We start from the raw sequence: 24,900 nt of genomic DNA, 5'->3' as shown, positions 1-24,900 counted from the left end.
AGCTTCCAATCTTTTGGCTACTGGCTTCCTCTACTAACCAACTTTCCCACCTTCTCACTCTATGCCTCCCCTGTGAGGTATGGTCATCAACACTTTAAATTACCCCAGCACCCTGGGAGTTACAGGGAGAGGGCAAAGTCTAATGGACTCTCTGGTAGGAAAATTCTACTAAAGGGTTTTCTGTAAATTTTTGCTCCGTATGTTATCCCTTCATATGTTGTTTCCTCCCCATGCTCAGTAATTTTAGTTTGTGCTTTTTGTTTCTCTTTTTGTTTCTTTGGTTTGCTGGCTTTGTGTTCTTTTCTCTTTTTTTTCCTTTTCTTTTCCTTTTTTAATGCAGGAATCGGTCAAGGCGTTCCAGTGGTGGCACTAATTGTGGAAGGAGGACCCAATGTGATCTCAATTGTCTTGGAGTACCTTCGAGACACCCCTCCTGTGCCAGTTGTTGTCTGTGATGGGAGTGGACGGGCATCCGACATCCTGGCATTTGGGCATAAATATTCAGAAGAAGGCGGGTAGGTAATTTGCCAGGCCCTGGATTTAAACTATGAGTGCTAAGCTTGTGTTCCAAGCTTGGAAGAGAGTGTGTAAGTTGATTGATGGTTTGGCACCGGAAGGAGGCTGGAAAGAGCAGGAGAACATATTCTAAATGTCCTATGAAGTGGGAAATACCATGAAAGCTACACTAGTCCACACTGATGATAAAGAGAACTCGGGGAATGGAGGGGCCGTAGGACATGGGCTCCTTCCTCTTCATTTTCCTTTCTATTTTCCTTCTTCCACTAAGGAATTTTTTTTTTCCAATGACTTTTATTGGAATATAGTTGACTTATAATATGTTAGTTTAGGTGTATATCCCTTATAAATATATATATGTATATATTCTTTTTCATATCCTCTTCATATATAGGTTATTACAGAATAATGAGTAGAGTTCCTTGTGCTATACAGTAGGTCATCAGTTGTCATCTGTTCTATGTATAGTAGCATATATGTATTAATCCTGATCTCCTAATTTATCACTCCCCTTCCATGTTTTCCCTTTGGTAATCATAAATTTGATTTCAAGATTTGTGTTTTCCCTTTGGTGATCATACATTTGATTTTGAGATTTGTGAGTTGGTTTCTGTTTTGTAAATAGGTTCATTTGTATCATTTTCATTAGATTCCACATATAAGTGACGGAGAAGGCAATGGCACCCCACTCCAGTACTCTTGCCTGGAAAATCCCATGGACAGAGGAGCCTGGTAGGCTGCAGTCCATGGGGTCACTAAGAGTCAGACACGACTGAGCGACTTCACTTTCACTTTTCACTTTCATGCACTAGAGGAGGAAATGGCAACCCTCTCCAGTGTTCTTGCCTGGAGAATCCCAGGGATGTGAGCCTGGTGGGCTGCCATCTATGGGGTCACACAGAGTCGGACACGACTGAAGCAGCTTAGCAGCAGCAGCAGCAGCACATATAAGTGATATTATATGATTTTCTCTGCCTGGCTTTCTAGACTTAGTATAATACTCTCTGGGTCCATTCATGTTGCTGCATGTGGCATTATTTCATTCTTTTTAATGACTGCATAATATTCCATTATATATGTATACCATATCTTCTTTATCCATTCCCCTGCCAGTTGATACTTAGGTTGCTTCCACCTCTCAGCTGTTGGAGACAGTACTTCAATGAACATTCGAATGTGTGTGTCCTTTTTGAATTATGGTTCTCTCCAGATATATGCCAAGGACTGGGATTGCTAGATCATATGGTAGCTCTATTTTTAGTTTTTTAAGGAATCTCCCTACTTTCTCCATAGTAGCTGCACCAATTTACATTACCATCAACAGTGTATCTCCACCATCAATCTCCACACCCTCTCCAGCATTTATTGTTTGTAGATTTTTAATGATGGCCATTCTGACAGGTGTGAGGTGATACCTCATTGCAGTTTGAAAGCTATATTACAAAGCTATAGTCATTAAAACAGTATGTTACTAGAACAAAAACAGAAATATAGCTCAGTGGAATAAGATGGAAAGTCCAGAGATAAACCCATGCACCTATGGTCTAATCTGTGACAAAGGAAGCAAGAAGATGCAATGGAGAAAAGACAGTCTTTTCAATAAGTGGTGCTGGGAAAACTGAGAAGCCATTTGAAAAAGAATGAAATTAAAACACTCTCTAGCACCATACACAAAAATAAACTCAAAGTGAGTTAAAGACCTAAATGTAAGGATGGATACTATAATACTCTTAAAGGAAAACATAGGCAGAACACTCTCTGACTTAAATTGCAATGATGTCTTTTTTGACCCACCTCCTAGAGTAATTAAAATAAAAATAAACAAATGAGATCTAATTAAACTTAACAACTTTTGCACACCAAAGGAAACCATAAACAACATGAAAACATAACCTACAGAATGGGAGAAAATATTTGCAAACTATGCAACTGACAAGGGATTAATCTCTAAAATATACAGCTTGTGCACCTCAATGTCAAAAAAAAAAAATCAAAAAATGGGCAGAAGATCTAAACTGACATTTCTCCAAAGAAGACACACAAATGGCTGAAAAGCATAGGAACTGGGTTTTTACATGTGAAGCACAACTAACCTGGACCATATAATGCAGGTTAGCAACTTGAGAGAAGCTAGGATGTGCAATTTCCAGGCTTGACCTCCAAACACCAGCTTCCCCAAGCTGCTATGTGTGTACAAATACTAAACGTTTACAAAAGCGTTTGGTGCCCTGTCCCATCATATCCCTCTAGACTGGCTTGGAGAGTGGACTGTCTGTAATGGTAACCACTCTGGTCCTGTGTAAACTGATCTTGAATCCTTCACACACTTTCCTTGATCTAGCAGCTCCCTCTGCATGCTGCTTTCAACAGTCCAAAGCACCAACCCCTTGGAGGACTTCCTTGCATAGCCATCCCCTGCATCTGAGATCCCCTCCTGCAGATGATTAGAAGTAATTCATCTGAAGGTGTGGGTGACTTTAAGGAGGAGAACTCAAAGGAGCTATTGAAGCTTTAAATAAGGAATTTCCTAATCTAATCCGTTCTCCTAACTCATGGAAGTAGTTGGAGAAAGAAACCCCAAAGGAATTGGACATCTTTTATTCATCCCTTCCATAAATATACAGTTAGTGTCTACTGGGTGCCATGCACTGAGATATGGGGGGAAAAAAAGCTATTTCTACCCTCAAAGAGTTCATAGCAAGTCTTATAAACTGACAAGTGTATCATTATAATAAGAGTAATGACAGGTGAGTTTGTCTACTCAGGCCACTCCCTCTGGCACCTCTCCCTCACCCAGCCTGATTTAAAATAGACTCAGTATGGCAACTCAATGCCATTTTTCCTCTCCCCATTCCTCCTCTTGTCTTTGCCACCAGCCGAGCACACCATCAAGGCATTAAACAGCACACTTCCCTTAGTTAGTACATGTACTAACCCTTAGTACATGTACCTAGGCATATGAAAGGAAGAAAATCAGAGGCACAGAGCTCTCAGCTTAACATTGTGAACACTGACAGTGACTTTGCTGCTGCTGCTGCTGCTGCTGTTAAGTCACTTCAGTGGTGTCTGACTCTGTGCGACCCCAAAGACGGCAGCCCACCAGACTCCTCCGTCCCTGGGATTCTCCAGGCAAGAACACTGGAGTGGGTTGCCATTTCCTTCTCCAATGCATGAAAGTGAAAGTGAAGTCACTCAGTAGTGTCCTACTCTTCCTGACCGCATGGACTGCAGCCCACCAAGCCCCTCCATCCATGGGATTTTCCAGGCAAGAGTGCTGGAGTTGGGTGCCATCGCCTTCTCCAGTGACTTTAGGCCCTGTTAAAGCTTTTGATATTAAAAGAAAAAAGCACCAAGTTAGAGTTTGCTTTCTGGCAAATTTGATGAAGTTATCATTATCTTCTTTAATAGTAAGTATAAGTCCATTTTATAGTGAACAATCTAAACAGAGAATATTTGCTTACATGGTCCTGTGTCTGTCACCAATAAAAGTTGAAGATCCTCAGCTATGCTTTGTTGTTCAGTCGTTCAGTCGTGCCCAACTCTTTGTGACTCCTTAGACTGCAGCACGCCAGACTTCCCTATCCTTCACCATCTCCCATCCCAGAGCTTGTTCAAACTCATGTCCAATGATGCTTTGCTTTTATTAAAAACTCACACATAGTTCTCATTAATTTAAATATAACAATCGGTTATTAAAGAATGTATATAGCCTTTAGCTTTGGCACTTTTTTTGTCTTAGTGATGGCATTATTTTGTTGTATTCCTACAAAGTGGATATAAGTTTGCACTCAGAATGCATGTTTCCTTTTGAGAAACCTCAGCACTTCAGATTTCCAGGTTTATATACAATGAAAATATGGACCTTATGCTTGTTTTTTTGTCGTTGTCTTGGGTTGGGTACCTTGAAAAATGTTGAAATCTCTGATAAGCTGCTTTTCCTGATTCTGTTTTAATATAAGAGAAATATTACACATTTGGTGCTGGACATGGCTCTATATATTATTTAACCTAGAGGACAGATACACAAAGAAATTAAGTGCTTTGTCAAGGCCATACAGCCCATGATCCCAGGCCAGTTCAGTATATTATAAAAATTTACTGAAATGCGTTTTGTGGTATATGCTCTATTGTTTATTCATATAGTACTTCAGTGATACTATCTTTTAAATATATAAGTATACTTAAGCTGCCTTCAGCTTTCTCTTTTTGCTATAATTTATTATTTTTCTGTGTGCTCCAAAAAGATAAAATTAACGCATGTCTGGTTACAAACTGAAATACAAGCAGGTCAGCTCTACGTCATATGGATTCTTTTCCTTCCCCCACCCAGATCATCATACCCCAACTCTAAAATTAAAAGTCAGAAATACCATGCCCTATAATGAGTGTAACTGGTATGAAGATAAAGAGTTAAGATATTTTTATATCTTTAGAATTATTAAAACTAAAACTTTAATAATTTTCAGAAAAATTTAAAAATGATTATTAAGAACATAGAAAACTAAAAGGGAACATTATATTTGCTAATCTAAATATGAGTGAGTGAAAGTCACTCAGTCATGTCTGACTCTTTGCGACCCCATGAACTATACAGTCCATGAAATTCTCCAGACCAGAACACTGGAGTGGGTATCCTTTCCCTTCTCCAGGGGATCTTACCAGGGATCAAACTCAGGTTTCCTACATTGTGGATGGATTCTTTACCATCTGAGCCACAAGGAAAGCCCTAAATCTAAATATATATATATTAACATTATGATAAAAGTATGTCCTGCTTCAGGAAAGCATTTGTAAATTTAACATGATAAAATGCATTCATAATGTTTCTGTGTGCCCTCTGAATAACTGCCAGAATTAATCATGTTTATTTAACTTGATAAGAAATTGTCCAACCACACATGTGCAGCCAATTTTAAAAATCATTAGTGTGCCTATTATATGCTTTAAAAAAAAAAATTGCCCAGCTGGACTTTATTTATCAAGAAGCATTTTTTCTTTGATTTTCAACAAAGTCCAAAAGAGTCGAGACATATTTCACTACAAGTAAATATAAATGCATAACTATGTTCATATAAACAGACCTATGCTGCAGTCCATGGGGTCGAGAAGAGTCGGACACGACTGAGCAACTTCACTTTCACTTTTCACTTTCATGCGTTGGAGAAGGAAATGGCAACCCACTCCAGTGTTCTTGCCTGGAGAATCTCAGGGAGTGGGGGAGCCTGGTGGGCTGCTGTCTATGGGGTCACACAGAGTCAGACACGACTGAAGCGACTTAGCAGCGACAGCAGCATGCAAATAAAAGTATGTGATTGTACATATAATGTTGAATATAGGGAACATATATACTTGGTTTATGAAACCTGAATTGGGGTTTAAATAGTTTATTTTTATTTTTCAGTTACTTTAGAAATGTAAATATGATTTTTAAAATTTTAACTTCATTTACAAGTTGTTAAATAATATAGGCCCAAGGACTATAAATTTTTATATTCAGCTCTAAAGCTTTTCGATTTCATAATCCTAAAGTTGTGAAAAAAAATTTACACACTTTGTATCTTAACTTTTGTGAACTTGATATTTTGACTTTAAAGTCTCTGCTAATAACCACCTTTCAAAAACATGAATCTGAAAGGGAATGGCTCTGGAAGCAAATTATGATTGGAAAAACTGATTAACTTTTGTAGATGAGATTATGTGTGGTATAAAAAGGCAGACTATCTCTCCCAGTGCTGTGAGTTTGGATAAACTAGGAGACAGTGGCAATTAAATTCTTATTTTTATCTTTTCTCTCCATCTCTGTTCTGAGGCATATACTACCAGAAAAAAATGGTCAGACTTTGTTTTTGTCCTTATTGATGTACTAAATTTTCTATTTCTCATCTGTCTTAGTTTAGAATGAGTCACAAGTCACTTTCCCTGACTAATTTCATTGCTTTAGAAATATTATCAAATGTTATTTCTGCATCATGAATGACTCAGCACTGCAAGCATAAATAGATGAATGCTATCCAAGTAGCATTAGATTCAACTACCTCAGTTTTTAAATACTAGGATTCCCTTTGTGCTGTGTTGACTGAGATGACCAGCTTTACTCCTAGTCAGGAATACCTTTCCAATTGTAGGTGCCTGAAGTGCAAGCCAAAGATTACTTTGCTTGATAATTGTCAACTCAAGTCTCAGATTTCAGAGAAATATGATCTAGCCCTTCATTTATCAGTTAATGAGCAAGTACTCACCGATGAAAAATGTCAGCCTGAAAAAGACATCTGAATGAATGTGTGTCCTGAGATGATGCCCCTTATTCATCCAAATTGTATTATTGATGTTTGTGTTTATTTTGTCAAGTTTATGCCCAAAATTATCACCTGGATTTACCATTTTTAGATACCTGAGGCAAGAAGCAGAACTCAAAGAGGCAGAAAACCTTAAAGTTTTAAGTAGTCATAACTTTTGGAAGATTATCAATGGGGCAAACACAAATAGACTTCACATCCTTATGTGCCAGTGGAATTTGCCTCAGGTATTGTGAAGAATAAATGAGCAATGGCTTGCTTTCAAATATAGGAGGTAAATAATGTATTCAAGATAAAAGTCTGATTTGTCTCTTTAAAGGGAACTTCCTTGGTGGCTCAGCAGTAAAGAATCTACCTGCCAAAACAGGAAAAATGAATTCCCTGGGTCAGGAAGATCCCCTGGAGAAGGAAATGGCCACCCACTCCAGTATTTCTGCCTGGGAAATCCCAGGTACAGAGGAGCCTGTCAGGCTACGGTCCGTGGCGTCACAAAGAGTCAGACATGACTCAGTGACTAAATAGCAACAACACAACAGTGGGGTCCCTACATCTTTGGATTAGATGAAGTAAAGGCATAAATGAAACACAAAGTAGAAATGAAGGAAAATTTTGTTCCATGGCTTCAAATTATATCACTGTGTCTTAACAGAGATGTGACAAGTTTGCTACTCTCCAAAGAACATCAGAATGACCAAAGACAGGAGAAAGTCCATCAGCAAAGTATCATTTTAGAACCCCAGGTCTAGACTCTATTCCCTAAGGCATATCTTTCTGGGTGGTGGCCACTGGTTCCTTCTGCTGCTCAGGAGAGTTCTAGCTAAAGCTGAAGGATGCCACAGGCCTATAATTTGTCTCTGTAAGACCTGTCCAAAGAAAGTAATTGATCTTGATGGATTGTACTCCAGCGTGATTTAGACATAATTGGAATGTCAAGTGAGAAAGAAGGAAACAAATAGCAAGCATGCCAACTTTGTGTCCATTTTATTTGTTGTTAATTTCATCTTGCCTTGTCTCTTTTCTAGAATTTTCTATAAAAAGCGTGTCAAAACTGGATTCTGTCTTGTGACCTCAGAAGGGAAGTTAAGAAAAGTTGGAAACATCTTGTACAGACACAGAATACTGGTGGCTTTATTTATTTATTTTTTATTTTATTTTATTTTATTTTTTTTACACATGGAAATTTATTTTAATTATGTAAAACATTATATAGTAGCAGACTCATTCACTTAAATATAAACTTTTTTGATTTCACAGTCATAAGTCAAGTATATCACACCACTGGCACAATTAATATACTATAGGAAATAGTTATACAGAAATATATACGTTGTCAATGCTCTTTGGAAAACTACATAGTACAATACATATGGTCTTTTTTTTTTTTTTTTTCTCCCAAATCTTCCCACCCTGTCCCTCTCTCACAGAGTCCATAAGCCTGTTCTATACATCAGTGTCTCTTTTGCTGTCTCGTATACAGGGTTATCGTTACCATCTTTCTAAATTCCATATATATGCGTTAGTATACTGTATTCGTGTTTTTCTTTCTGGCTTACTTCACTCTGTATAATAGGCTCCAGTTTCATCCACCTCATTAGAACTGATTCAAATGTATTCTTTTTAATGGCTGAGTAATACTCCATTGTGTATATGTACCACAGCTTTCTTACCCATTCATCTGCTGATGGACATCTAGGTTGCTTCCATGTCCTGGCTATTATAAACAGTGCTGCGATGAACATTGGGGTACACGTGTCTCTTTCCCTTCTGGTTTCCTCAGTGTGTATGCCCAGCAGTGGGTTAAAGTGCTGCCTTTGTAAACTGCTTTCCAAGTTAACATTTCACTGTAAGAGGATAGGCAGGATGTGGCACATTGGAGATTAATTGGAAATCTACAACACAGGCATGAGTACCAATAGGTAGTATACATGTATTCATAGTATACATGATAAATGTATAAAGTGTTACCAGAGCACACAGCTCTTGAGTGTGGCATCCCTCATGAGAATCTATTCAGTCAGTGGAAACATTTATGTTAATTATCCACAAAATGGCAATATAATAACCCAATTGCTGCTTTTCCCCTTTCCCATCAAATACTATATCTAAACTGAGAGTCAGTATGAATGATCAGGGAAAAGCTAACATATGACCCTCTTTTATCCAGCTCAACACAGAAAAAAGAACCAGTCTGAATTGGTTGAAGGAAAGCTGGTAAAGGGGACAAATTATATGAGATAGTATAATGTTCAGTGTGTGTGTATATATATTTTATTAAACTGAATTTATATATACTTAAATTCAATGTAATGGAATTGATATGTTAATTTAATATTATAAAATTGATTAAATATAATTAAGTATATATATTAACATATAAATAATATATATATGTATGTGTGTTTAAATTTTAAGTGAAAACCTAACAGTAGGACTGATAACATCACTTTTCAAATCAATCAATCACCAGATATTTTTCAAATGCTTGTTTTAGGCCTTTGCTTGAGATGTACAATTGAGCTAGTACAATAAAAAATAATTTTCAATTAGATGTTACTGCATTCCAAAAAGCAGAAAGAGGCATAGGTTGGAGTAGATGGAGAAAGTTTTATAAAGAGAGTATTACTTCAGTTTTTCCATTTGTGGAATATATAAAGATATAGTTAATGGATACTTATGTCATTGTATCTAAGTTCCACAAGGCTAGAATAGCTTTGTTTGTTTAGGCAAGTGCAAAATAAAATAAATATTTTTTTCCTTAGAGTTTGCTATTTGATCGCTCCATGTCTACCTGGGGATAATGAAGCATTAACTTTAAAAAAATCTAGATAATTTATTGAGGAAAGTGCCAGTGAAAACTTTTATTGATCTAAATTGACCAATACATTCTCTATATTGATTAAATTTACTTTAGAATTGCTCAATTCCAAGTTGGGGAAATGTGCCTTGAAATAAAGAGCAAACATGAGAAAAACACAGAGCTGGGTAATCCATCACCATAAAGAAATCTCTTTTAGGGAACCACTGCTCACAACTTTCAGATAGCGCATCAATGCAAGTGAAGACTTCAGAGGTATCAGTTAGGTTCCTCTGAGATTTGCTTAGCTGACTCTCAGCTATTTGTTACATAGAAAAAACTCCAAATAAGCATGTGGTCATCACATTTAGGCATGGCTTAGAATCACTTGGAAAGCAATAAAAGACAGAGTCCCCTAAGTATCCTGATTCAGTGTAGCTGGGCTGGAATGCAGGAAACTGTATTTGAAACCAAAACCCAAGCTGATTCCAATGAGAGGGTCCATGGACAACACTTTCAGAAACTTTTTAAAAACTTACTTTATTGAAGTACAGGTGATTTACAATGTTGTGTTAATTTCTGCTGTACAGCAAAGTGATCTAGTTATACATAGGATTGACATGACATTTCTTTACCCACTTAATTTCTAGGAAATTTTTCTTTCTGAAGTTCAGTGCATAGTTTCTGTCTCATGAGAGCTTTAAAACCAACAAATACATTTAAAAATTATCTGAGTGAGGTACAGATAATAAACTGTCCTGGTATTTAATCCTTCTACCTTAGAGGAGATGAATTCTGAATCAATCTGGTGGACATTAGAACCTGCAGCTGCTAAAAATACAGTGTATTAACATCTCACCCAGTAGTGTCATTAATAATAGATAATGTTTGGGATGTTCTTAATGGATTTTCATCAGATTCCCTGTGTAATTCTCAGATGTTGATTATGAACCACAGGGTTTATGAAAACTATTTACAGCAGTAACTGCCTTCTTATAAAAGCTTCTTCATCCAGAGAAACACTAAAGATGCATTGAAGTAGGACTCCAAGGTTAACACAAGTTTATACTTCTGTTGTCCAGAAAAGTCTCCATTCAGCTTCAATAAAGCCTTTCCTTTACTGTCCTAATTGTTGGACAACCATCCTTGAGTTGATATACACGTTCATTGTGTTTTTGGATTTATTCAATGTAAATGAAGTGTCCATCCATGAGCAGTGACCCCTAAAGGTCTTAAGTGAAAAATAAAAAATCAGCTTCTCTAAAACCATGGAAACCATAGTTCAGTACCTTGGAGACCAGGTAATGTTTGGAGCTCTTTGACTCTATGATCTTCGTTTTCCCCCTTTGATAATATATTTGAGATTTTATAATCTCTGGTGGAGGGATAGCAAGTTTTTGTTTTGAGTGTCAACAATAATCAACTGATGAGATGTCGTAGAATGACGTGTTGAGAATGATTCTGAGACCACATCTGGACTCAGAAGAAAGATTACTGTGATAGATTAGCAATGGTGCAAAGAAGGAAAACTAGTCAAAATATCACAGATGTCTACTCTTATTCTAGAATAAAAACAAAATCTTGTAAGTAGCCTGCATATGTTACTACCAGGCAGTCATCAAGCAGCACACTGAATTATGAAACCAAGGGGAAAATAAGAAACTTATCTGCCTAAAAGATGCTTAGTAAATAAGTCAATTTTTTATCAACACTGTGAAGCACATCAGTGTTTAAATTACCCAATGATATGAGCCTTTTCACACAAGCGTAATAAACAGGATATGAACAACAGGAAGCTCTTTATTGTAGGGCGATGTTTGGAGCTGAACTGAAGGACGAAATGCAATTGCCAATGGCTAATTTGCTAGAAAAAAGAATAACTTTTTTTTTAAAGCTAGAAACTAATTCATCACAGAATACATACAAAAATAGATAAAATTACATTTGTCCCAACATCTCATAGCGTAGGATGTGGGGTTAGAAGGAATATTTTTACAATTACTTTAGAAGAGAATTGGTATTTCCTATTCCTTTTCCTCCAGGCTTCCCTGGAGGCTCAGATGGTAAAGAATCTGCCTGCAATGTGGGAGACCTGGGTTTGATCCCTGGTTTGGGGAGATCCCCTGGAGAAGGGCATAGCAACCCACTCCAATATTCTTGCCTGGGGAATCCCCATGGATAGAGAAACCTGGTGGGCTACAGTCCATAGAGTTGCAAAGAGTCAGACATGACTGAGCTACTACACTTCTTTTCCTCCACATCCCTGACCCTCCCCACAAGTGCATACTTGAGGGATTTAAGTTGCTATTTTTGTAAAGATCTACATACAAGAGCCTGATCTAGATACATAAACATTTTGAGTTAGCTATGATGATTATCTCAATTTTATGAATGAGGAAATTGAGGAGAGGTGAGGAAAGTTCAGCATCAAACAGCTTGAGTGGTCTGTCCAGGCAGATGTGGCTGGAATGTCAGCTCTTAGGAGCTGCATGTCTTGTCCCATAGTGAAAATGAGATCCAGAAACTGCAAGAGGTTTACTTGCCTCAGATCTGCGTTACTCCAGACAACAGAGGGGTCTGCACCCAGCTTCCATATTCTCCTTCTTGCTTTGCATGCTGGTTAACTTCTCCTTTGAATTAAACATTGGACCAGCATTTAAAGCAGGTCAGTTGAGAGGTGCCAACATTTTTGCCTGCCCAAGGAGCCTATACATCTCAAGCCAGCTCTGATTCTGTCTTTTATACAGGGCCTAAAGCAATAAAAGTTTGACTGTTCCTCTTGCTTGGCTATGTGCAGTATTCACTGATGGGATTTCACTTGGAATGAAATCAGAGTGTTTTTTCCTTACAATTTTGGCAACAGAGAAGCTACCTGACCATGTGGCAGTCTCTGTATCCTTTGGCAACAATTCAGTTTCAACTCTTGGGCACATTCATAACCAAAGGCAAGGGGAAGAAGAAACGTTGTAGAGATGCAGCCAACACTGTTCAGGATTTTCCACCTTAGTGTCCTCTTAGGTCCGTGCCTCAGGCTGAGGACTCGGCACTTCTGTCTGCCTCAAGAGTACGCTGTCCAATAGAACTTTCTGTGATGATGGAAATGTCCTATTATCTCTGCTGTCCAATCAGATAGGCACTGAGCCATTGAATTGTGGCTAGAGTGACTAAGAAATTGAATTTTAAATTTTATTTAATTGTAATAAGTTTAAGTTTGAATTGCCACATGTGGCTAATAGCTAGCACAGCTCTGACATTTCTATAATTGGATTCTACCGCACTGAGAACCCTTGAATGTCTGACAGATTTCCACTGTTATTAGAAATTGTCCCCTTCATTTTTAAATTACATTCTTACATCCAACCAACATCATGTACTCAGGCATCCAATATTGTTGGACACCTACCATGTTCCAGGCAGTATTCTAGATATGGGCAAAAACATACTTGTGAGCCAAATAAACAAACATTTTTGCTGTTGTGGAGCTTACATTTTAAATTTTAGCAAGGTTAGATAGATAATAGGTAATAAACATAATAAACATGTATAACATTTTTAAAAGTGATATACAAGGGGAAAAGGAGAGGGGTGAGGGAAGTAAGATAAGAGGGGCAGAGGAAAAGCCACGGTCTTCAGCATCTCCATAAACATAGAGAGGAGGAGTCCATAAGTACTCCTTTCTATTAACATGTAATCCATGCATCCAAGGAGTTACAGTCTAGTTAGGATTATCTGAAATTAATCTGTCTTTATGAAGTGCCAAGTATAAGATGTATAGCACAAACTTTGTCTTATAAAATGTATTAATTGCTTCTCTTACCACCACCCTCAACCCCAACTCACCACCTACTTCTGTCTCCTTTTGTATATGTATCTATGCCTTCTGTTTAATATATCTGGCTCAGGATTGTAGACTGGGTTTAAAAAAGTAGAGAGATAGACAGATAGACAGGTAGGTAGGTAGGTATAAAGAAAGAAATGTAAGACACATCACTCTGTGGGAAGTGGTAGGTGGAATTTGCCAGAGAGCAGACTATGCCATCAAGGTATGTGCATTGCCCAGTAATAGGCAGCTTCTTGAAGATCAGTCTAATTACCTGACATTGCTAGATGGAAACCTTCAGGAAAAGCACAGGTAAACAACTTTTCTAGGTTAGATGTGCAAACAGGGTCAGAGGTACTATTTCTGATAGGTCTTAGCTGGTAGAAGCCATTTGTATCTGAAGCTGATCCTCAGTAAAAGCTTGGGCAAAGTAATTTCTGTCTGTTGGTCACTTTTCTGCATTCTATTCATATCTTCTCCAACTTCCTAGTCAGGTAGTTCTTCCTGAAAACCAATATCAGTCAGTTACAGCTAAGTGAATTTAATATTAAATATCACTTATCCCAAGAGGTGTTCTCAGGGCTTCTAATTATTGAGTAAAATATTTGCCTTTTAATTAACTAAAAGGAACTTTGGGCATCTGCTAAGTTAAGAAAGTAACTCTGAGAGAGTGGTGTTGGATCCTTGAAATCACATTCCTCAGTCTCCTTACACATAAGATATCTAAAATCCTGTCTCAGTGATACAACAGAAGAAATCTCTTCTTGTGTCTAGTCATTTAAACAAATCACTAACTTTACTACACTGAGTTGAGACTGTATATTTAGATTAGTATAATTTATCAAAGATCATTCCTTCTGATTCTCTTGCCCTTTAAGCCCAGCTCTGATGCTTTCAGCTTATAATTTTTAATGAGTCAGTTTAACTCTGAAGACTTCAGATTCTTCATCTGTAAAGTGTTTGTTGTGAAGTTGTATCATTCTTTTATCCTGAGCTTTGAATTCCTCAGCAGGATTTTCAGATTAGCAATTTTCCTAGAACACACAGACTCCAGAAATATCAAAATATAAGATTCAGGAGGAGATCTAGGTCAAGTAAGAGTTATGATCCTATAACATATTTGACTTCAAGATGATGTTAAATTATAGAGAGTAGTGGCTTTAGGGTATCTTAGCATCACTTGTTTGTTTTTACTTGACACCGATGAACAGAATGAGGGCTTCCCTGATAGCTCAGTTGGTAAAGAATCCACCTATGATGCAGGAGACCCCGATTTGATTCCTGGGTTGGAAAGATCCACTGGAGAAGGGATAGGCTACCCACTCCAGTATTCTTGCGCTTCCCTTTTGGCTCAGCTGGTAAAGAATCCACCTGCAATGTGAGAGACCTGGGTTCATTTCCTTGAGTTGGAAAGATCCCCTGGAGAAGGAAAGGGCTACCCACTCCAGTATTCTGGCCTAGAGAATTTAATATGAGCTAATGAATTCTCTTCATTGATACCCTTCTAAGTGGTCTTGAATTATAGCCTTTTCCATCCCATTCACAGACCTGCTCCATCCAACTTTTTTTTTTTTTTAACTTTACAATATTGTACTGGTTTTGCCAAATATCAAAGTGAATCCGCCACAGGTATACATGTGTTCCCCATCCTGAGCCCTCCTCCCTCCTCCCTCCCCATACCATCCCTCTGGGTCATCCCAGTGCACCAGCCCCAAGCATCCAGTATCGTGCATCGAACCTGGACTGGCGACTTGTTTCATTGCCATTCTCCCAAATCATCCCACCCTCTCCCTCTCCCACAGAGTCCAAAAGACTGTTCTATACATCAGTGTCTCTTTTGCTGTCTCGTATACAGGGTTATTGTTACCATCTTTCTAAATTCCATATATATGCGTTAGTATACTGTATTGGTGTTTTTCTTTCTGGATTACTTCACTCTGTATAATGGGCTCCAGTTTCATCCACCTCATTAGAACTGATTCAAATGTATTCTTTTTAATGGCTGAGTAATACTCCATTGTGTATATGTACCACAGTTTTCTTATCCATTCATCTGCTGATGGACATCTAGGTTGCTTCCATGTCCTGGCTATTATAAACAGTGCTGCAATGAACATTGGGGTACACGTGTCTCTTTCCCTTCTGGTTTCCTCAGTGTGTATGCCCAGCAGTGGGATTGCTGGATCATAAGGCAGTTCTATTTCCAGTTTTTTAAGGAATCTCCACACTGTTCTCCAGAGTGGCTGTACTAGTTTGCATTCCCACCAACAGTGTAAGAGGGTTCCCTTTCCTTCACGCCCTCTCCAGCATTTATTATTTGTAGACTTTTGGATCGCAGCCATTCTGACTGGCGTGAAATGGTACCTCATAGTGGTTTTGATTTGCATTTCTCTGATAATGAGTGATATTGAGCATCTTTTCATGTGTTTGTTAGCCATCTGTATGTCTTCTTTGGAGAAATGTCTATTTAGTTCTTTGGCCCATTTTTTGATTGGGTCATTTATTTTTCTGGAATTGAGCTGTAGGAGTTGCTTGTATATTTTTGAGATAAGTTGTTTGTCAGTTGCTTCATTTGCTATTATTTTCTCCCCTTCTGAAGGCTGTCTTTTCACCTTGCTTATAGTTTCCTTTGTTGTGCAGAAGCTTTTAAGTTTAATTAGGTCCCATTTGTTTATTTTTGCTTTTATTTTCAATATTCTGGGAGATGGGTCATAGAGGATCCTGCTGTGATATATGTCGGAGAGTGTTTTGCCTATGTTTTCCTCTGGGAGTTTTATAGTTTCTGGTCTTATGTTTAGATCTTTAATCCATTTTGAGTTTATTTTTGTGTATGGTGTTAGAAAGTGGTCTAGTTTCATTCTTTTACAAGTGGTTGACCAGTTTTCCCAGCACCACTTGTTAAAGAGATTGTTTTTAATCCATTGTGTATTCTTGCCTCCTTTGTCAAAGATAAGGTGTCCATATGTGCATGGATTTATCTCTGGGCTTTCTATTTTGTTCCATTGATCTATATTTCTGTCTTTGTGCCAGTACCATACTGTCTTGATAACTGTGGCTTTGTAGTAGAGCCTGAAGTCAGGTAGGTTGATTCCTCCAGTTCCATTCTTCTTTCTCAAGATAGCTTTGGCTATTCGAGGTTTTTTGTATTTCCATACAAATTGTGAAATTATTTGTTCTAGCTCTGTTAAAAATACCATTGGTAGCTTGATAGGGATTGCATTGAATCTATAAATTGCTTTGGGTAGTATACTCATTTTCACTATATTGATTCTTCCAATCCATGAACATGGTATATTTCTCCATCTATTAGTGTCCTTTTTGATTTCTTTCACCAGTGTTTTATAGTTTTCTATATATAGGTCTTTAGTTTCTTTAGGTAGATATATTCCTAAGTATTTTATTCTTTCCATTGCAATGGTGAATGGAATTGTTTCCTTAATTTCTCTTTCTGTTTTCTCATTATTAGTGTATAGGAATGCAAGGGATTTCTGTGTGTTGATTTTATATCCTGCAACTTTACTATAATCATTGATTAGTTCTAGTAATTTTCTTGTGGAGTCTTTAGGGTTTTCTATGTAGAGGATCATGTCATCTGCAAACAGTGAGAGTTTTACTTCTTCTTTTCCAATTTGGATTCCTTTTATTTCTTTTTCTGCTCTGATTGCTGTGGCCAAAACTTCCAAAACTATGTTGAATAGTAATGGTGAAAGTGGGCACCCTTGTCTTGTTCCTGACTTTAGAGGAAATGCTTTCAATTTTTCACCATTGAGGATAATGTTTGCTGTGGGTTTGTCATATATAGCTTTTATTATGTTGAGGTATGTTCCTTCTATTCCTGCTTTCTGGAGAGTTTTTATCATAAATGGATGTTGAATTTTGTCAAAGGCTTTCTCTGCATCTATTGAGATAATCATATGGCTTTTATTTTTCAATTTGTTAATGTGGTGTATTACATTGATTACTGCAATTTTTCTTTTCTCCATAGAATTTATCTCCTCCAGCTAATTTGCATACCCAGTACTTTGCTTCAGCCCTGATCTGGGCATTATTAGGATTCCTTGCAGGTGTGAAAGCCCCTGGGGTATTTAATAATAACAAAAAACTACTTATTATTGAGCACCTATTATGTACAAGAAACAGTGCTAGGTTCTTTGTGTACCTGATCTTTTTTTCTAAGTTTGTGTGTGTGCATGTGTGCCAAGTGGCATCAGTCATGTCCCACTCTTTCAGACCCAATGGACTACTGTAGCCCTCCAGGCTTCTCTGTCCATGGAAGTTTCCAGGCAAAAATACTGGAGTGGATTGCCACGCCTTTCTCCAACCCAGGGATCAAACCTATGTCTCTTAAGTCTCCTGCATTGGCAGGTTGTGCTCTTTACCACTAGTGCCACCTGGGAAGCCTTTTTTCTGAACGTATCAATCTATGAAGACATATTCTATCCCCTTTCAACAGATAAGGAGATGGAGGATTAAAGAGATGGGATAACCTGCCTCAGGTCCCTCAACTAGTAAATGAAAGAACTGGATTCCAGCCAGAAGCACCATATCATAGAGCCTTAATTATAGTATTCTATCCTCTATAGAAGATTGCAATACTGATCTCACCCATTCTATGCCTGACCTGAAATTAGTTGAAAAAAAAATGTAGATGTATGTTGAGTTGATTTTTAAATTTTATTTTATTGAAGTATAGTTGATTTACAGTGTTGTGTTAATTTCTACTTTACAGCAAAGTGGTTCAGTTAATACATATATATATATAATTTTTCATATTCTTTTCCATATGGTTATCACAGTGAGTTGATTTTTTATATAGAAAAGCAATTTATTGCATTATATGCACTTACACAGTTAGTCAAGGAGAGTAACAGGCCTGCTGGTGAAACAGGTCACCCAAAATAGAGATGGTATTAAACTAGTGGTCGAGGACTAACTCCTTTAAAAAAAAAAAAAGCAACTCCTATCCAGGATTAATTTAATTTTTAATTTTTAGAACAAATACAAGCTATTGATTCATTCTTCTCAACTTAGCTGAACAGTCTACCTGTGGTATAATTGTCAGGTAAAGGCATACATCCTTACAACTTGGTGGTCAAAATTTTTTTTAAAAACACCATTTCACAGAAAGGAGAGAAATAATATGAAAACAGCTCAAGAAATACACTAACATGCAAAAATATATGGGGAAGGAGGAACACGTTTTGACTTAACTGAAGAAACTGAGAGGAGACTCGTCTATGTAAGGAAATGTGCATCCTAGAAAAGTTCAGCATGTAGGAATTTGTATGACTTGAATCTCCCCTATTTCCTGAATAAAAACAACATCTTGTAGTATTTATACTTCATGGCTCAGACACCTACCTCACTTGGCTCTATTTCTTACTCACTCTAGCCTTTACTTAAATGAGTCTGAAAAACTTGGGGCTATAGCATAAGAAGAAAAATAACCACACACTGTATTCCCCCTTTTGTGGCTACTTTTAGACCTCTATTACTAGAAAACTCCTAAAGAAAATTTAAATATAAGTCTGTGGCTTTGCTGAATCAAGAAGCCCCCAGTTAATATTTAGAAAACACCTTCTGTTTGAACTAATAACATTGTTGATAGAACTTATTATAGAGGGATAACCAAACAAAGTCTCTGTCTCAAAACCAGTGTTAAATCAATCTCAGAGTTGAAAGGAAGAAAAGGGGAGTCTAAAGATCACAAATGCAGACATGATCTAAATCCTTGTCCTTCTGGACCCATGCTTCCTTCAGGGTCTTCATCATTATAAATGTTCTCTGCCATTTGCCACACTTGCATGATATTGTCTTCTGATATAGAACAAATCACCCGAGGTTCATTGGGAGTCTAGAAGAAATCAGACATCTTGGCAGTGTGACCACCATGAATAAACAACAACTCTGGTGGCCCATCTTCTGGGGATTGTTCCTCTCCAATTTTACTTACATCCCAGACATTCAGTCTTTGATCAATACCATTGGAAGCCAAAATAGTCTCATTGTGAGGCGACCACTGAACCTGGACTATTTCATCCTTATGTGATTCAAAGGAATCCAACTTAAGTTTCAGATTTCTCAGATCCCACAGGGCAACAGTTTTGTCAGCTGATCTGTGGCAAGAATGAGCTCACTATAAGGACTGAAAGAAAGGCAGTTCACTTCAGCAATGTGAGCATCAACTGAGTGGCTTGGTTTGGAAGTACTGTTTGAAGGAGTATCCCAGATCATGAGTTTCTGATCATCAGCAACTGACCCAAAGAGGGACTCATGGAGCAGATGCCAGGAGATAACCTCTACTACTGCTGTGTGCTCTGTAAAGATGGTCTTCACATCCACACTTTCCCTTCCTTTGGAACAGCACTTATGTCCCACAGGCAGATGGTGTGGTCATCTGAAGCACTCAGTAAGTGCCCACTGAGATTTGGGTTCCAAGAAAGCCCATAGCCTTCCTTCTGATGTCCACGGAGGCACAAGTCTGGGTTGCACTCTCCAGAAGGGTCTGGTTTAGCAGGATATTTTGAATAGTCAAAAGCAAGAACATCACTGGATGGATTCTTTGTTGCAATAATGCAAGGGTTCTGGGGCATATAGCATGCACTGTTTACCTCTCCTTCATGGCTGATCTTGATTTCTATTTCAATTTTTCCACTAACTGAGCCAAAACCTCCAAATTCTCCTTTTTCACTGTTGTAGTGTGAAGCATCAAACTGAGCATCATCATTAGGGAGCTGCACGCTGACTGTCACAAGGTGGTTTTGTTCATCTGACAAGTGTGTCCCCAGGACGAGTCGGTGAATACTGAATTCTTTCCCTTCTGGTCTGGTTACATTTGGAAGCCACTGTGCAGTTAGGCTAGGCCACTCCAGAGCATGGATCATCACCAAGTTGTAAAGAAAAGGGGTGTTCTTTTTCCATATTTTATATTCTTCGTTGATCACACATTCTTCTACTGCATCATCAAAGGTGCTTCCTTGTTGGCCATGCCGAGTAGGCAAGCCAGCGGGGATCCCAGGGTTGAGCACTGCAGGAGCCTGCGGGCACTTGCTCTGCACATGTAGCCTCTCTTTGTCCCCAGTGAGCTGATTTTTATGTCATATAATTACTTGCAGATGGAATTTAAAAACACCAAGAGTCTATGTGAAGGAAATTAAAGTCTTCAAACAGTTATTGAGCACTCTTATGGGCAAGGCATTGCCCTAAGCATTATAAGGGAAACACAGTGAACAAGCATATGCTCCTGACAAGAGCAACAAAGCTACTCAAAGGGGGAAAACAGCCTTCAGAATTAGAACCAAATATAGGTTTTAGAGTTTGGTGGCCAGTTTTTTCCTAAATACCATGTGAGAGTAAAAAAACTCACAGAGGCCTAGAATATTTCTCAGAGAGGAACTGATTTAAAAAAAAAAAAAAAAAGAATCAAGAAAATCAGATTCCTGGGGGGCAGAAAACCCTATGCCACTTCTTGCATTCTCCCAAACAGATTTGAAGTTCATACCAACACACAGAGCACAGGGGACTGGGGAAGACCACCTGGTCAACTGCCACAAAACAGGTGGCCACTCATTCCCTCAGTCAACCCACAAACATTCTTCTAGAACCAATATTGAGCTGTGCACTCTGCTAGAGCTTAGATACAGGCACTGTTAAGATGCATTCACTCCTTCAAGGAGTGTATAACCTACATACATGTAAATAAATAATTTCCATGCAGTCTAATAATTACAGTAATTAGTAAGTATCCAGTGCTATGAGAATGTCAATAGAGTGGCAATCAGAGATTTTCACACAGGAGGTGGACTTGGAGCTGAATTACGAATGATGAGTTTGAGTGATGGGATCAGATGTAGAGAGTATTTTAAGCAGGAAGTTGAAGGACGTAGAAGCATGCAAGAGTCTGGTGTGTTTGAATGATAATAGTGTTTCATAGAGTATGTGTGAGAGAGTGGCAGGGGATGAGCCTAGCCTGGAGAGAGACCATGATAAGTCTTAAATGCCATGTGTAAGCTGAGATATTATGCTGCTAGTGATGGGAAACTATTTCAGGGTTTTAAGAAGGATGTCACAGAATCATATTTGCCTTGTAAGAGAACCATTAGATCAACACTAGGGAATGTAGTAGAGGAGGATAGAGAAGAAACCAATTAGTGATTTGTTGGCACCATTTGAGCAAGATGAGTCACCTCTGCTGTGCTCTGCCTAAATTCTTGAATTATCATCACAATAAATAAATGCTGTTTTACATTCCTAAATTTGGAGTGTGTTACCTGTTAATAAATGACCAGAATATGTGACTTACAATCTTGTGAGTTACTTGTAGCTAGGACTAAATAGTGGAGAAGGCAATAGCACCCTACTCCAGTACTTTTGCCTAGAAAATCCCGTGGACGGAGGACCCTGGTAGGCTGCAGTCCATGGGGTCGCTAGAGTCGGACACGACTGAGTGACTTCACTTTCACTTTTCACTTTCATGCATTGGAGAAGGAAATGGCAACCCACTCCAGTGTTCTTGCCTGGAGAATCCCGGGGACGGGGAAGCCTGGTGGGCTGCTGTCTCTGGGATCGCACAGAGTCGGACACGACTGAAGCAACTTAGCAGCAGCAGGACTAAATAGTATTCATTTCTCTGCCCCTAGCCTTAGTGCATTTCACATAGGAAGCACCAATATTGTTTATTCAGTGAATTGAATGGATGTTTAGATGCCTGCATGGGGTGTTTGCAAGCTTCCATTATAATTAAGCCTCCAAATCTAAGTATCTCTACCTCAAATGTAAGAAAGAATGGTGATCTCTGACCTCTCCGAAGGTGTGTGGAGCCCTTTTGACAGGAGAGAGCCATGTATAACACACAGAGACCCCAGCCCCTGGTTGTGCTTCTTGACAAGAGGAACTGGTCAGTGACTCTCCCAAGGAGCACTGTAGAATTGTGCTTGTTTTTTTTTTCTTTTTGACCATGCTATGTGGCATTCGGGATCTTAGTTCCTCACCTAGGGATTGACCCCAGGCCCTCTGCAGTGGAAGCATGGAATCCTAACCATTGGTCCTCCAGGGAAGTCTGTGGAGGACTGTGCTTTAATAATAGCAAATGCTCACATAAGACTTGCTGTGTATCAGGCACTTTGGTAAGCATTTTGCAAAGATTAATCCATTTAATATTCATAAGTCTATGAGATAAGTACTATTATAATCCCTATTTTACATATACAAAAAATATGACATGGAAATACTAAGTAATTTGCACAAGATCACACAGCTAGCAAGTGACAGTTGAAATCCAGGCAACCTGCCCCTGGTGACCATGATGCTTTTATTCATGGTGCTGTCCTCTTCTTTAAGAAGAATCATGCTGTTACCTGTGACCCCCACCCATTTGGGAATGATAATTTTTGGTAAAGAAGAAAAGAAAAATACTAGTCTCTGTGACCTTAGACAAGATGTAAACTTTTTGTGCTCTTAAATGTTGAATTTAGTAATTCACTTTCACTTTAAGCAAATAATAAAATTTCTTTTTTTTAGATTCCATGAGAAATGATATTTTGTAAGTATCAAATTGTGATATTATTAACAATCATTCTTGATACAAGTAAAATTTTCTCATATTGTATCTGAATAAGTTATCAGAGTGTCTGTGGGGGCATAAGAAGGTCTCCTTCCCTGAAAGCCATTAGCCTAAGCCTAGTTATCGAGTCCCATTGAATTCTAAATGCATTTTCCAATTTTTAAATCTAGGAACAAAACTCTGATATTGCAGGTAATTAAATTCATTCTGAGAAAAATATGTCCATGTGGGTTAAATTGCCAGCATTTGAACAGAATACTAATAACAAACTGTGGGAAGTTTTATTGGTTACTTTGAGCTTTGAGTAAACACTGACCTATTTCAAATAACCCTGTGACTCATCTGAAAAGCTGCAGATCACAAGTACAGCATTTAAATGGAGACACAAATGCCAGAGTGTAGAGATTTTCCTCACTTCAATGACTACACTTCCTAAATCAGAAAACCTTCTAATTTGAGGTTTACCAAAAATAGCACTGGTACATATGGAGCCACAAATCAACAGTTTCCATAAATAGTCAAGATTTTGTCAAAGACCCAGTTCTAGAACTAAAATTTTATATAATAATTGACCATGTTTTGGTGTCAAAAAAAATTTCAATCACCATTCTAGTGCCATAAAAAGAAATCTAAAATGGGCTATTTCTATTTTTGCTCATGATTAAATATAGTAGTCAAGATTTTTAAATTATTCCAATGTTGTACAGGGAAAAAAATTGCAAAGAGCTAAGAAAGTAATATTTTCAAGAAAGTAGGCCTCCCAATATCATAAGGAGGTAGTCACAAAATAAGAAGGGTGCAGTAGAGAGACCGAGTAAGAATTTGTGCCAAATGGAAGACATCTATGTCAGCATAAAAAATATTTGTGGACAATTAGAAGCAAATGTCATCTTCAAGGTATTACAATAAATGCATTTTGTCACTGTCCACATTTACCAGTTCCCCCTTGTCTTCTCCAATCTTGTCTGATTTCCTTCAGATATTCTCTATGTCAAACAAAGAAAAGCAATTTCCTACAACAAATACACTCAAATTTCTACCTCCAGTGCAGATGATTAGGAAAGTGAAAGACATTTATAGATTTCAGTGAGGAAAAGCAATACCATGGAAGGAAGGCTGGATAAAATAGACCCAACCAAAGCACAGCAATCATCAAGCTCTGTGACTTTGTACATGTCATCTAACCTCTTAGGACCACAGTCTTCTCCTCTGGAAACGAATTGACACCTTCCTTTCTTGAATACTGTTATGAAGATTAAATGAGATTATCTCAGTGAAACCCGTTGTGAGTCATAAACCACGCACTATGAACATGTCAAGCTGTCATACAGTATCTTTTTAAATACAGTGTTATTAAACTCTCTGCAAAGAATGTGCGATCGAAAACCTGTTATTTCTCTGCCAAAAGGGGGGATTTGCAAGTGTTTGTGAGCTGTTATAGGCAAAGAAGCATCAGAAATGAAATTTTCCCCTTGATGCAGTCAGAGGATAGAAAAAGAAGTTAACCAGGAATGGCAGTTATTTAATGTTTACTGAGTATAACTTATTGCTCTGAAAGGATCATATCACCTTTGTTTCACCTAAATCCACCTCTGCTCCAACAATGACAATTATCCTATGCTTTGGAAAACACCAATCTGGTGAATTCTTGTACTTCTAGAGGTAGAATTCCATGGGTTCTGTTGCTAAATGATTTAACCAAAGCCACAATTTTAGTCAGTTGTGAAATTGGACTAGAAAGTATAAGATGCTTAGTGTCTTTAGCTCTCCTAACCACTGAGGCCCACAATCCACTAAGTTGCACATCATTTCTCAGTTTTTACAAAGTGACAAACTACATACCAGTGACAGACAGATCCTTCAAAAGTTAATGACCTCAGGGAACTGGGATTTCATTACAAATGGTTAGCAA

The 24,900-nt window shown here is 38.0% G+C and overlaps 1 protein-coding gene and 1 pseudogene across 9 annotated transcripts in view; one reads left to right on the top strand and one right to left on the bottom strand.

The window, feature by feature from the left end:
* The window catches only part of TRPM3 (transient receptor potential cation channel subfamily M member 3), a 607,343-nt gene that overhangs the window by 376,922 nt on the left and 205,521 nt on the right, over positions 1–24,900 (top strand). For all 9 annotated transcript variants that reach the window (XM_059889200.1, XM_059889199.1, XM_059889198.1 and 6 more), the window contains one exon: positions 341–515. In XM_059889200.1, coding sequence (XP_059745183.1) covers positions 341–515 — 175 coding nt within the window. The remainder of the gene's footprint in view (positions 1–340; positions 516–24,900) is intronic.
* LOC100337103 (histone-binding protein RBBP4-like) lies at positions 19,047–20,344 on the bottom strand (annotated as a pseudogene).

Source organism: Bos taurus, chromosome 8, assembly GCF_002263795.3.
Source record: "Bos taurus isolate L1 Dominette 01449 registration number 42190680 breed Hereford chromosome 8, ARS-UCD2.0, whole genome shotgun sequence".
NCBI classification, from domain to species: Eukaryota; Metazoa; Chordata; class Mammalia; order Artiodactyla; family Bovidae; genus Bos; species Bos taurus.
This window is presented reverse-complemented; position numbering and strand designations above follow the sequence as displayed.